A 14,578-nucleotide genomic window follows, 5' to 3' on the forward strand; every position below is an offset into this window, starting at 1 on the left:
TAATTCTTTAGGTTTCATACAGTAGGTCTGGATGATGTACAATTAATTCAAACAGGCAAGAGGTCAAACTAGAAGGTGTAACAATCCCTTCTCCCTCAACTGCCCTGTTTTATGAAAATACAGAAGTTTGAGCAGATGAGTTTGGCCAGCTGGGTTTATGACATGAAAAATGGAAGAAGGCTTTCTGGGAGAATGGACCAACCAGAGTTTCCAGGAAATTTGTAACAATGATGTTATAAAATCATGGAATCACTAAGGTTGGAAACTACCTCCAAGATCAAGTCTGGTGTTGATACATCATTTCCCAGAACAAAGCTGGTGAAGAGCCTTGAAGGGGAGTGGCTGAGGTCACTTCTGTTCAGCCTGAAGGAGACTGAGGAGAGACCAGTGCAGTCCACACCTTCCCAACAAGTGGAAGCAGAGAGGCAGGCACTGATTGCTCTCTGGTGACCAGTGACAAGGAGGGAGGGCTGCAGCTGTGTTGGGAAGATTTACGTTGGATATTAGAAAAAGTTTTTCACTCAGAGGGTGGTTGGGCACTGGAACAGGCTTCCCAGAGAAGCAGTCACAGCCCAATTCTGCCCAAGTTCAAAAAGCATTTGGACACTGCTCTCATGCACATGGTATGACTCTTAGGATTGTCCTGTGCAGGGCCATGAGTTGGACTTTGAAGACACTACCTTGCAACTCAGGATATTCCATGTTTCTACATGAAAAGTCTCTGAAACAGCATATCCAGGGGACATCTAGTTATTTCTTTTTCTCCCACTCATAACAAGATTTCTTTAACAATACTGTGTATCTATTCCGTGCTTTCTAGCATCATGACTTTTTAATTGTGTTCAGTTCTAAAAGTAAAAAAATTGTTATTTCTTACAATGACACAGCATATATTTAGTTCTATTGAAAAACTGGGTAACAGTTATTGCCTTTTTTTTCCAAAATGCTCCAATTCTATTAAAATCAAGTAATACCATGAGAAATTTTGAGGAAAAATTCAATGCTGAAACATGGATTACGATAGGCTTGATATACTACCTCAGATAGGCTCGGACACGGCATGCTCGAAACCAGCGCTGGATCCTGACAGCAGCTTTGTACTTTGTTTTCCTGTCTTCATCTATAGCTCTGAAAAAATATAAAAGTAGTAATAATTCTCAGCATGGTAATGTAGAACCAAAGCAAAAATATTATTCTAAATATGTTTTATTGTTGCAGCTTGGGATTCTTTTCACCAGGTTTTTCACTTTTAATTCTACATCAGTGCTAGTACAGAAAAATTTAATTTACATTAGTTGCATAGTATGCAGGTAACAAAGAATATTGCAGCTCATTTTGGGAGTGGGTATTTCTTATTCCCATACAATACTTAGATACATGTCAGCATGTCATATGGACTTCTTCCATTGTACATGAAATATGTGGATAATGCTTTAATGATAATTAGGCCTGAGTTACAATAAAAATCACATAACTGTATAAAATTGTGAATCTACAGTGCTTGTGACAAAACTAAAAGTCATGTAAGGAAGACCATGAAACTAAAGGAGATTAAAGAAACATATTGTCAGTCTGGAGGAGACTTTTCACAGATTTCAGGAAGAAATTGTTACTATTATGAGTTTCAATGCTGAGAGGTAGGACTCAGCTATGAAATCTCTTGCTTTTATTCTTCTTTTGTTTGTTTCAAAATGTCAGTAACTGGCAAGTCTTTGAACTTAAAATTAAAATTTAATTTTCATTGATTTTTATTATTTCCCGTTTTTATTAGGAACATAGTCACCAAATTCTTTAATTTGTTACCTAACAAAAAATGACGTTTAGGTTACTATTAGTTGGTTTTCTTAATTAGCTCTCCTAACAAAGTTTCATGTCAACATTAATTGCCTCAGTAAATACCAACAAGATTATTGTTTATCTGATAAATTAGGATTATCCTCATTATATGTCTGAAAATGAAATTAATTGCAGATTTACTACCAGAGATCAAGAAACATTAGCTCCACTCATTTTATATCATCTGGTGCAGCATGTGCTCTCAAATCACATTAAATGGGCACAAATTTTCACTGTCTGATCTGCATCAGACATTCTCAGTGCCTCAAAACTCCGGGAAACTATTTATCTATTTTAGATAAAAAGCTTTTTTATCTAAAAATGAATAGTTTCCAAAACTGGCTAGAGAGTTTTCTTGTTCCTTTCCCGCGCAGCTTCCTAGTCTTCAACGGGAAGCAGACACCTGCAGAATACTTTTCCTCAGAGGAAAATTATTTTGATCAAAAGGCTATGAGCTATTTGGCCCTGAACAGGCAGCCACAATTACAGCTTGGAAATGAGGGGGATATGGGACTGGCCATGTCAGAGGTGCCAGCTCCAAACCCAGTCCTACGCACTTGGCAGTGACAAGAGTCTTCTAGGAGAGCAGAAGCCTTCTCCTATCTTAGTCCCTGATAGATTTTTCTTAGTTGCCATTCAGTCTTGCCTGTCCAGGACGAGAGAGATGTCCTTGTAAAGTTTATTGAAGCAAACCAACAACAGAGTTGTTTTTCTCACAGGACAGTTCAACAAACACTCCCAGCTGCCTTGCCAGCAAAAGTGTTTCAAGGTGGAAGTTTCTCAAGCAGATATCTGCCCTTTTGATCAGATTGCCCAGTTGTCATACTGCTTGAATTAAGCTCTTGAGAGTCACAGATACTTCACAAAAGCTGTACTGAAAGTTTAAAAGGCCTACTCAAGCACCTGACAAACAGACACTATAGTAAATAAAAGTAGGTTCTTGAATGAGTAGAGTGATAAAATTGTGGAACACTTAAAAGAATGAATTAATGGAACTTGTATAATCTTATCCTTATGCTAAGGGTATTTCTCAAAATGCAGGCTCATGGTATTCTTGCACTGTGGCATCATTGGGCAAGTTCTTCTCTAGAAAGGTGCTTTCCCTAAATAGCCAGCTCAGGACATCTTATATGTCTCACATAAACAGAGCTATGCATAAAGCACAACAGGAATGTTATTAAGATCAGAAAAACATTACTAAGACTTGTTGCTCTGCTGGACCCTTTGAATGGTCTAATTTGCATTCCCAGCTGCAAATCTGAATTTTCTGAAACGAACAGATCATAGCTCATTCTTAAAAGGGAAACAATTCATTTTTGGAGAGCTCTGCCAAAAAAGAAATCCCCAAACAACAAGCATGCTGCCCTCCAATGGATTTCCAAGTCTGGCTCAGACTGTTCTTTCTAACCTGAAATATGTGAAATACAAGCATAGCCTCCTGCAACTGACATTTGTTTAGTGAACTGCTGTGCGTACAGCCACTAGAGTATGAGTGAAAGTTCAGGCAAAGAGCAGAAAAACACAACACTGTACATGCAGGCAGGACTTGATCTCTGTAACTTTCAGTGATGTTCAGGAGCTTTGTTATTCATGCTAATGATGTTGTAATTAGATTCAAAAATAAATGATTCATTAATTAGTGAAGGAAAAAAACCACAACTGTGCTAAACATGTTTGGTGGTTTTTTTATGTTTGAGCTTTTTCATTGCAGATACATGAACAGTGCAGCTGAATAAAAGGATTTATGGGACAAATCTCTGCAATATTTAAATCTTACAACTTTCAATTTCCAAAAACCTGGTCTGGGAAAAGTTGGCCACCACCATTCTGGGAGTCAGAAAACTCGGCACAAATCATCCCAGTTGGTGACTACAAGGGTAACAGATCTGATCTGATCTGATCTCTTTCAATTAACTTTAAAAATATATATATTTTTTTAATATTAAAAAATAAGTAGTGTCTTTGCAAGAGGACAAACATCCAGGCACAGTCACAGATGTGAGCCAAGAGAGCAGGGACTCAGTGCTGGGTCCGCATGTCGAGGGATGCTCACGGAAGGGCAGCACCTCTAGGGCGGGACAGAGGCGGGACCGGGGGAAGGAGGTCGGGCTCCCGAGGAGGGAGAGGGAGGAACTCGCGAGGCTCGGCGCGTGTCAGGATTTTACAGAGGCTCCTTTTCCCTCAAAACTATCGTGGGGCGGGGAAGACCGGGACACTCAGTGTTTTCTGTGTATAAACGGGACCCTTAAAGACGCTGCGCCAGGTCTCATCAGATCGCTGTGGAAATATTGGGGAAAAGGCGATGGGTTGGTGCTCTCGGGAGGGATTTTAAAGCGAAATAGTTTCACAGAATCGTATAATCACAGAGGGCGTCAGGCTGGGAGGGACCACAGTGGGTCATCTGGCCAACCCCCCTGCTCAGACAGGGTCATCCCAGAGCACAGGGCACAGGATTGTGTCCAGACCGTTCTTCAGTATTTCCAGTGAGGAAGACTCAACATTCTCTGTGGTCAACCTGTCCCAGTGCTTGGTCACCTGCACAATACAGTTGTTACTCATATTTAGATTGAACTTGCAGTGCATCCAGTTTCTGCCCATTGCCATTTGTCCTATTGCTTGGCACCGCCGAGAAGAGCCTGGTCCATCGTCGTCACACTCTCCCTTCAAATACTTAGAGACACGGACGAGGTTCTCTTTCACTCGTCTTTTTTCGAGGCTCAACAGGCCCAGCTCCTTCAGCCTTTCCTCGTAAGAGGGGTGCTCCAGTTCCTTAATAATCTTCATAGCCTTCCACTGGACCTTCTGCAGGAGCTCCGTGTCTCCCTCGTAATGAGGAGCCCAGAACTGGACAGTTTCCAGGGGGGCGGCCTCCATCGCGTTGCCGGCGGAGAGCGGGGCCCGTCCGCCCCAGCCCAGCATAAGGCGGTGCATCCCGCCCCACCACCGGCACGGCCCAAGTACCTGTTCGTAAGGAAATACTCCTCCCGGAGTCCCGCCAGCCTCTCCTGAAGCCGGGCCAGGGCGGCCATGCTGGCTCGCTCCTCCCGCCCGCAAGACGCTGCCGCCATGGCAACGGGACCGTCCCAGTGCGCTCGAGCGCGGGGGTGTCGCTGCTCCCGGCGGCCCCGCAGCGCGGCACGGGCAGGGCTCCGAGGGCGGCGGGCGCTCCGCCGGGCTGCACCCAACCCGAGGCGGGGGTGCTGGAGGGCACGCGGCGCCCCTGAGCAACGGCCGGGCCAGGGAAGGGAAGAGGCGAGGTGGTCGCGTCCGGCTTCCTCCAGTGCCGCGGCTGCTTCCGGGCTCTCATCATGGGGGACTGAGGAGCAGCGCCGGCCGCCCGCGCCCTCCCCGCCCGGCCCGAGCCCTCCCGCCCTCGGCTCCCGCCCGCCTCCCCTCGCCCAGTCTCTGCGAAGCGGCGCCAGCCTCCTCGGGGAGCGGCCGGGGGAGGCGCCGGGTTCATGTTCCGGGTCGCTGAACCTACCCCGACCCGAGCTCAGGCGGCGAGGAAGAGCTGGTAAGCCCGGGGGGACAGACGCGCCCGCCGCCCCTGCCCGGCCGCGGGGCCGCTCTCTGCCGGACGGGGTCCCGACACCGCCTCCGCGCCACGGGCGGGCCGTAGGGGCGAGGGGCCGAGGGGTGGCCCCGCTCCGGCCGGGCCTCCCCTCCCCGTTGCGGCCCCTCTCGCCGGGGGAGGGTGATGGAGCCCGCCCCGGGCCCCCGGGGGACGAGGCGCTGGGGCTCCGAGGAGTGCCACTGCCGTGTCGCAGCGGCTGGACGTGTTTGTGAGCGAGCAGTGGGCTGCAGGAAGAAACTTCCACGCCTTGTTGAAAAAGGGACAGTGGGAGAAAGATAAATCAAAACTTTTGTCCCAAGCTTAGTTAGGTTTTCCTGTCTGTTAGTGCTTTTCCAGTAGTGGTAGACTCTCCTAAGGCCAGAAGCCCTCGCAGCGCGTGTAGCTGAGCATCCAGGACGGTGTGTGTTTCCTCCTTTAAGGCTTTTCTGCTGCAAACCGGGAATCAACAAGTGCTGCTATAGCCATCGAGCAGGGAAAGTATGGGTAGTTCTCCTGCAAAAGAAGTTCATAGATTTACTGTTTTATGTAATTCCTTATGCTAGCATAGTGACCTCAAAAGCCATATTTTTGGGGTTTTTTTTTATTGTAGCACTGTAAAGAAGGAAGGCTGAGTAACTAAACAGAAAAGCTCCGTTCTGTTGGGCTGTGCAGATATAAAGACTGGTAGTGGAGAGACTTGATGGAAGCAAGATGTTCCAACCAACCAGCTGGGAACATTTCATTTTTTTCCTGAAATCTTTAGTATCTTGTGATATATTTGGTATCAACTGGTGTATGTAGCTTCTCTCTTGTTTCATTTATTAGTGGAAGCAAGGAGGATTGTGATGACGTTTTATTTGGGTTTTTTTTTCCAAAGGTTGATAACATCTTTTAGAGGCTATGTTACCTGTACAGATACCTGCTGGTAGATTTCCCAGCTGAAATAGACTTGAAATAGATTTCCTTTCATCTTTTTCTTTGTTCTTTTCTGGGGATCGGGAGGAAGGAGGGAGGGAAAGGTTTAGTGCTTCATTTCTCCTCCACTTTTGCTGAAACCACCATTTTTTTTCCCTGTGGGTATTTTTTCTATGTTTTTCTAAGTGAGAAAACTTTCAAAGAGAGATTTTATTGGCCCAGCTGCTAATTATTTGCTAGAACAAGTTTTCTGGTGTTGCTAAGTGTCCAGATTTGCCTGGTGTAAATATAACAACTTCTGTTGGTGTAATTCAGAATGGTTCAGAGAACGAGGTATACTCCAGTGGCACAAGTATTTTTATTTGAGTATTAATGCTGCATACGGTGGAAACATTGCCCAAGACATTCCAAACACATATCTGTGTTCTGTCAAAGCCTTCACTATTTATTTGCCCTGTCATTTGTCTTCAAATTTTATTATTTTGTGTCTACATAAAGTAATTTAGTTCCAGAGGCTTCTAGACTAGCCCTCAGCAGCATGAGGTGTTGGCATATTTTTCTGTAATTGTCATCATACAGTAATGATATTACTTATCCTAGTACACTGCTCAGAAGAATTCAATATAGAGGAAAATATTGAAATTTTGTCCATTAAAAATCTGACCACTCCTCAGAGCTGCTCTCTTATTTTTCTACACAAATTATTTCAGAAGCTGCCTGTTAAGGGAGGCCTGTTTGAGTGGGATGCAGGAAAATACTTTTTACATTGTCTAATACTTGATGTAGAAAATTTAGAACTTGTGCTTTCTAAAAACATTAAGACCCTAAAGAGGTGAGTAGGTTCAGAAAGCCACAGAGTAAAATTGTTCACTTTGGGTGGTAAAGCTCCTTCAAAGCAGAATGTTTTTTTTAATTGTGAGTTCACATAGCAATTTAAGAATAGTTTGCAGTTTGATACTTGCTGGGCACTCTGATTCTTTTGATAATGACTGTGGTGCTTTAGCGTATTGCCATGATTTGACAGGTCATGTGGTTTGGCACCTTGGCAATTAATTAATGAAGTCATACTTCTGAAAAGGGCAAGCATATCAGTAAATGGCAGCAATGGGATTGCAAGAATTGCTCCCTCTCATGATAAATTGCTCCAAATCTCATTTCTGGCTGACCAATTCATTTGTGTTAGAGCCTTGTTAAATGTAGTTCATGTCAGCATCTTTCTGACTGTATGCTATTGCTCTGTACTGAACACTTTTTCACTGTTTAATATGGGTAGACTGATAGTATTTATTGTTGTGCCTTCTGAGATAAGCAGCAGTTTCAGAAGAGTCAGATGTAATTACTGCAAGTTTGCCTGGTCTTAATTTTTAGGGGGATCAGCAGTATAATAGGTGATAAAATTCCATCATTCCTGAAATACTTTGTATTGATTGTATAGGAGAGAATTACAGAAGTGGTCATCTGGTCCAACCTCCCTGCTCAAGCTGGGTCATCCAGAGCATGGGGCACAGGATTGTGTCCAGATGGTTCTTCAATATCCCCGGTGAGGGAGACTCCACACTCTTTCTGGTCAGCCTGTTCCAGTGCTTGCTGCCCTGCACAGTAAGGAGGTTCTTCCTTGCGTCAGGAAAATCCACAAATGCCAGAGGCTTATGTCCACAAAGGAGACAGAGGAGTCCTGCAACTTCATTCGAATAAAGGGAGAGGAAAAAAATGTGTCCACCGGGGCACACATCCCTGGCGTTTTCTGGAGGAAAACCTCCAACCCTGTTGGAGGGTGCAACCTTTTATCCTTAACTCCCTTGCCCCCTTCCTTTCCCCATTGTTTGAGGCACTAGGAAGGTACAGCCTTCCCGAGCTGCCAACCACATAATCCCCCTTGAAACTACTATTTTACCTCAAAGTTCAGAAACTCAGGCTTGTGCAGACCCCACTTGTCTGGTTCAGGAGCCAAGCTGTCTGGGCTCTGCAAGGAACCTGCTGCCCACAGTTAGTAGAGCTATTAAGCCCCTTGTCAAAGATGTTAACACCCACACCTTCACCCATAAAATTGTTTGTAAAGACATCAGCTTTCCTCTCAATCCCTCCTCTTCTTATTTCTCAGTTTGTCTTCACAAACTCTAGTTATTATTAACTTAACCCTTTCTAACAACCAGGAACATTTGAAACACACCCTCCCAACTTTTCCAGCTCTGTTTTCTGCACCAGGTGTGGCAAGTAAATTCAGGTAGCTCTTATGCCCTGCAGTGCTGGTTGATATAGGATGGAAAAGATGGCTTTACACACCTGGTGTCCAGCAGATAGTGCCAAAGGATATAACTAGGATGTGTGGATGTGGAACTGGATGCTTTGTCCTCCTCTTAGTGATGGCTTTTTAATGACAGGGAGTTTAAATAGTCTAGGCACAGCTTCAGTTTCTGTTCATAGAATCATTAAGTTTGGAAAGACCTCTGAGGCAGAGTCTGTTACTGCAGCCACATTCACCACTAAACCCTGTCTCCAGGTGCCACATCCACACGGTGTTTGACCACTTTCACCAGTGCTTGCACCACTTCTCTGAGCAGTTTGGTTCAATACCTGACCATTCTTTCCTAATTTTTTTCTTTGTAATGAAGAACTTTTTCCTAATATAAAATTTTCCTAAACTTTCCCTGGTGCAGCTTGAGGCCATTTCCTCATCTTGTTGCCTAGGAAGAAGGGAAACATAAACTTGTGTGTAACAGAGGTTTATCAGTGATTGCATAATCTACCATAGTCTCTTGCCAGCTTTTTAATAAATTTTACTTAATTGTGTTGCTTTGTTTTGCTTCCCCCTTTGTGTGTCCCAAGAACCATGATAGTTCTCTTTTTGGAATCTGTAAATTCTTCAAGTAAAGCAGTGATATTTATTATGTGCTGCTCTCTCCCAAATACTTGCACCTCTTCAATACAAATTTCAGTCACGCTCATTAATAAAGCAGAGCTCTCAAAATCAGTGCTTCTAGGACTTTGTGAAAATAACTTCTGAGGTGGAGAAATGGGATTCAAATTAGTACCTACTGAAGATAAAGGTACTCCGCGGGTACAGCTGAGACATCAGAGAATCTGTATGGGAAAAGATTATTGGAAGTCAGTTTTTTTAATCCCGAGGTTGAAGGAACTATTATTGATTTCTCTTGTGCTTTTAGCTTGTGACCAAGGTGGTTTATGAAGGAAGCAAAACTCATGGTTCTTTTTGGAATTGATGAAGCACAGATGCAGCATGAATTTAGCCGCAAGAAGCCCCAGTCCTGTTTAACAGGAAAAGGTATAGAACTAGAAAGTAAATGTAAATTCATCTGTGGGTTTGGCAAGATGTAATGCCTCTTAAGAGTTGTGCAACTAAATTAACTTTTCCATCAGTGTGTGTTTGTTAAATATTATGTAAGCAATCAGATCTCTCCATTGTTACGTGCTTTAGGTGTGAGGTGAACACAAATGATTCTTAATTTTCACTGAAGAAGTGAGTGCCCATTATTTCCTTTATGATTTGCAGTTTGAGTATTTATACTGAACAGAAGCTGTGTGATCTGTTTTGGAGGAGGTGAAAGCAGTCATGCTGTTCCCTGCAAACAGGACTTACATGGTCTGTTCTGGTAAGGGTTAGAGAGGAAATGGGTCAGCCTTTGGTGAACTACATTAAAATTGCTTCAGATAAATGTAAAGGTCAGTGTAGGCAAACTAGATTTTCTTGTAGTAAAGTAGGATCCTCTCCTAGTGAGGACATTACAGTTTATTGCTAGCTGTGGGCTGTTGCTGTAACAGCATTTTTATAGCCTTCTGTGAGTCGTGCTAAACTGTGGCTCATCTTAATATTTTATGTACCTCAATATGTTGTTCTACATTCATTGTTACAACCTTTGAAATTTCTTATGTTACTGAACACTGCTGATACTCACTGGTAATGTCCTCAATATTTTTGTAGTTATTTTTCAACTTGTTTCAAATGCAAATATTTTTCTTGCAGTCCCATCTGCAGCAATGATTAAAATTGCTTCATAGGCTTGACAGCTGGTTTCAAAACTGAGTTTGTCTGATAAATAATGCTATGATAGAAATGTGCTCCTGAATTTTTGGAGATAGAACAGTTAATCTGAAATCTATCTGGCTGCTGCTATCGTTGGTTTTTTTTTTTCCTTCAATTATAGCAGGAGAAATGAGCGCAGCAATAAAATTAAGCAAAAGAGATTTTTTTGCGTTTTCAGGAGAAGGAGTTTTAATGTGGACCACTGGCATATTGAAAGTGGAATGTGAATAGAAAGTTGAAGTGGTTTGTATTTGCATTCTCAATGTATTGCAAAGAAGCTTGCATTGTCCCAAATTGATCAAGTAATTATTGTAATCATCCTAAGGAAGCATGTTGAAATAATTAAAATATTAATTTGTCTGATCTGTGTAGGAGGTGATGCAGTTATGATACATTTATATTATACACTGGACCATGGCTGCAGTTTTTAGGGCAAATAAGGTCACTGCTCTGTACAAATCTTAATTTAGGAGTTTCAATGAAGAGACTTGATATTCAGTAGAAAAGATTAATTGCAGGAATGCATAATATTCAAAGTCATAGTTTGCTGGAAGTTAAGTCCCTTTACTGCTCAGAGTCATTTAAGAATGTTGTTATTCCTTTACTTCAAAACAGTTGAGGATATTCACTTTTCGTGAGTTTCGTCTTTTGATCTGAAACCATCTATATTGCAGTATTTTGGGAGGAATTCAGGGCAAATTTAATTCAGGTATAAAACTCAGAACTGGATATATTGTATTTGATCTTGAAGTATTTTGGAACTAAGGCAATTTTACCACCCTACTAGTGCCATTATCTGGAGTAAATTGGTATGTCCACTCTAGGAGCTACATTGATTTTAGTGACATAGTTATCCATACAGATTAGGGATACTGAATTGAAGGAATTAATCATAAATTATGGGGCAAGGCATTAATGTCCCTGTCTTCTCTTTCCCTTTTGCTTTGTGCTGCAAGATCACTAAGATAATGGGCTGCAAGAGATTTATATAAGCTAGTTCATATTCTGGCAGGTTAGCAGAATATGTTCGTTTGGAGAGCTAAATCTGGGTTTAAGCCTACAAGTTCATGTTTTAGTGCACCTCCACTTCTATCAGTTTGCCATTGATGCAAAAGTGTGTGGCAGGAGGGGCTGGGCAGGTGTTTGAGGGAATTGGTGTCTCAAATTAACGCAAATGTGCTGCCATTTGTCTGTTGAGGTGTTACGGCTTCTGTAAAATGAGTGCTGAGAAGCTCCTTTCATCTCTAGGGCATGTCACTTCTGATACGTGCACCTCTGGGGATTGCCTGTCCTCATGGGGATATAACAGGAGGGCTGAAGGGGTGGGGTCCCTCCCACTGCAGCCACAGCCATGAGGAAACTTGGGGTAGTGCCTCTGTTTAAGCATCTTGGGAACCAAATGGATTAAGGAGAAAGTGTCACACTTTTCCAGAGCTGTCTCATCATTTACAAGACAATATAATTCTGCTGTACCAAGAGCCAACGAAAAGATTAAGAGGGAGTAATATGACTAGAGGTTACATGAGGACAGGAAAAGAGGTATTAGAAATAATGGAAGTGACACAGCAGTTTTGAGAATTCAAAATAAACTTGTATTTCTACCACTTTCTGTGCTCTTATTGTTCCTGCAATTGAAATGTTTAAAGTAAGTATTTCTGGGAATGGTTTAAAAGGAGAATATATAATTTCTTTAGATAAGATATTTCATGAGCATTTGGATTTCTTCTTAAACATGTTCTTCATTTCCTCCATTAATATTTAAGACTGCCCATTCAGCCATCACCATTAGTACCTTTGATGTTGGAGTTTGTGCTAAGTGGCAAAGGGAAGCTGTCTATGATCTGTCTAGGTTTTCTCCACAGCACCACTGAGTATGTGTAGAAAACTTGTTATTATAGGTTCCTCCAGCCATTTATATTGTAAAACAAAGTGAAGAGTCTTGCTTGTAAATGTCCTCTGCATAATTTACTGAATGTACAATGTCTTCTGTATGTATCATTTTGTGCAATGTAGTTCATGAAAGCATGAAAATTATTCTTTGCTTTACCTCAAGGAAAGGGGCCTTCTGATGTTTTGATATGAGAGTCTGATTGCTGTGTATATGGAGAAAGTTCTCAGCCTTCAGAGAAGGATTAGAGTTCAGCAGCAATCATTTAATGTTTTTGTAATTACATTCATGTAATGCATGGGTGAAGTTACTGAAGCATACTGAGTTAAAGACATGCTAAATGCTAGTAAAATTTGAAGAGGAAGAAGCAAAACATTAAGGCCTTAATTTGACACTGTGTCTTTAGGAATTTTTTTCCTTATGCAAGATGGGATTCTATGGATGCAAGTGCCGACATGTGGTAGGAAACTTTACATTCAATACTTTAGAATTACCTGTAGTTGGGTATTCTCTCAACCCAATATAACTTCATTGAATCGCTATTTTTTAAAACTCAGACAGATGTCAGCCATTTGGAAAGACAGACTTATTTGCTAGTAGGAAAAAAGTCATATTATCCAAGAATTGCTGTCTTAACTTCATTTTAGCATTTAGGCAACATTAAGAGATAATCATCCTTAAAAATATTTTATCATAATGAAAGTCTTAAGCAGAAGTTGTTATTATACATCAAGGAGAATATTATGTATTTCATTTCCCATTCTTAAATTTAAAATGTGTTCCTTACCTGCAGTTAGAGTGAATGCTCGCTGTTGATGCTTTTGCCATGTGGAATCCCTAACAGTCATATAAGTGTGATGAAATTAGTTAAAACCAAACAATTACAGCGAGGCCACAAACCAATGGGGGAAGCCTCTGGCTGCCTTTTCTTTCCAAGACAGAAGTTTGGGAATATACCTTTTAAAAGGAACTTATGCTGGTGTGCTTCAAATTTTGTAGGACTGGTTGGCAAGGTTTTGTCTCTTGGCAGAAAGATCAATGGCCATCCTATAAAGATTATTCTACTTTGCCTAAAGTGTCTAAAATTATTTTGCCCTATGAAGTTGTTCTAGTTTATGTTTAGCACTTTTAATTAATTTGTTGTTTTCTTGTGTGGTTTTTTTCCTTTGAAATCTATAGGCATTTCAGTAGGACTATGGAGGAGCTGGTTCATGATCTGGTCTCAGCACTGGAAGAAAGTTCAGAGCAAGCCAGAGGAGGTTTTGCTGATACTGGAGATCATTCTCGAAGCGTGTCTTGTCTTCTAAAGAGACAAGCAAGGAAAAGGAGAGGACGGAAAAGACGTTCATTTACCACCCATCACCCCTGGGAGACTGGTCACTGCCTGAGTGAAGGCTCCGATTCCAGTTTGGAGGAATCAAACAAAGACTACAGGGAGAATCATGCTACCAAGAAAGACCACAGTGATTCTGATGACCAGCTGTTGGTTGCTAAACGTAGGCCCTCCTCAAACTTAAATAACATTAGAGGCAAAAGGCCTCTGTGGCATGAACCAGATTTGGCTGTGGACAGTTTGGGAAACAGAACTTTGCGCAGGAGGAGAAAGGTAAAACGCATGGCGATAGATCTGCCATCAGAAGTCTCTAATGCACTGACAATAACTCAACAGCAGGATAACAGCAGAGATCAAGAAATGGACAATAACAATAAATCATACCAGCACCAGGAGTTTTCCAAGAGCAAAGTGAAAAAAAGAAAAGTATCTGCAGCTCGACAAGGTCCGGAAATCTTGGATGAAGGCGTAGTTATAGAAAATGAAGAAGTGAATCAAGCAAATAAGGACAAAATGGAATATGAGGAGCAAAAAGGCTCAGATGAGAACATGAGTGACAGGTTATTCTTCCTTTTTCTTTTTACAGAAACTTTGGATAATATTTGTTTGCGTTTATTACTGTTCCTTGTATTGAGAATCTTTAGATTTTTTGTTGATTCCAGAGTTTAAATTCTAGCATCAATAGTATCTGTTTTAACAAGTTACTCTTATTTTTTTTACATCTACTATTTTTTATGTATTAGTTGATCAGGTTAAGGAATTCTGCATAAAATAGTGATGTAGCAGAGGAATAACCGAGAAAACAGTTTAGTGAAATAATACATTCTAATTGTTTCAAGATCAAGAGTGACAATGACATATCAATGACACAGGTTTTTCTGGATATTTCAGCTGGTAACAGTTGTCAGATAAGAATTTAGTGTTTTTCCAATTTCTAGACATTGGTGCTTTGATCATTATCTCTATTTGTCAGAAGGGTTGTCAGTGTTTAGAGTCACCATTTAGACAGTA

The 14,578-nt window shown here is 41.7% G+C and overlaps 2 protein-coding genes across 2 annotated transcripts in view; one reads left to right on the plus strand and one right to left on the minus strand.

Moving 5' to 3' along the window:
* The window catches only part of SPATA17 (spermatogenesis associated 17), an 89,555-nt gene extending 84,481 nt beyond the window's left edge, over positions 1–5,074 (minus strand). Inside the window, exons 1-2 of the mRNA XM_071425964.1 lie at positions 4,798–5,074; positions 1,039–1,128 (exon numbers count right to left, since the gene is read on the minus strand). Of these exons, the coding sequence (XP_071282065.1) occupies positions 1,039–1,128; positions 4,798–4,904 (197 nt within the window). The 5' untranslated portion in view covers positions 4,905–5,074. The remainder of the gene's footprint in view (positions 1–1,038; positions 1,129–4,797) is intronic.
* A 56-nt stretch (positions 5,075–5,130) lies between these two features.
* The window catches only part of GPATCH2 (G-patch domain containing 2), a 118,572-nt gene continuing 109,124 nt past the window's right edge, over positions 5,131–14,578 (plus strand). The window contains exons 1-2 of the mRNA XM_071425955.1: positions 5,131–5,350; positions 13,414–14,127. Coding sequence (XP_071282056.1) covers positions 5,295–5,350; positions 13,414–14,127 — 770 coding nt within the window. The 5' untranslated portion in view covers positions 5,131–5,294. The remainder of the gene's footprint in view (positions 5,351–13,413; positions 14,128–14,578) is intronic.

Source organism: Agelaius tricolor, unplaced genomic scaffold (assembly GCF_023055355.1).
Source record: "Agelaius tricolor isolate 1412-34295 unplaced genomic scaffold, bAgeTri1.0.p SCAF_1, whole genome shotgun sequence".
NCBI classification, from domain to species: domain Eukaryota; kingdom Metazoa; phylum Chordata; class Aves; order Passeriformes; family Icteridae; genus Agelaius; species Agelaius tricolor.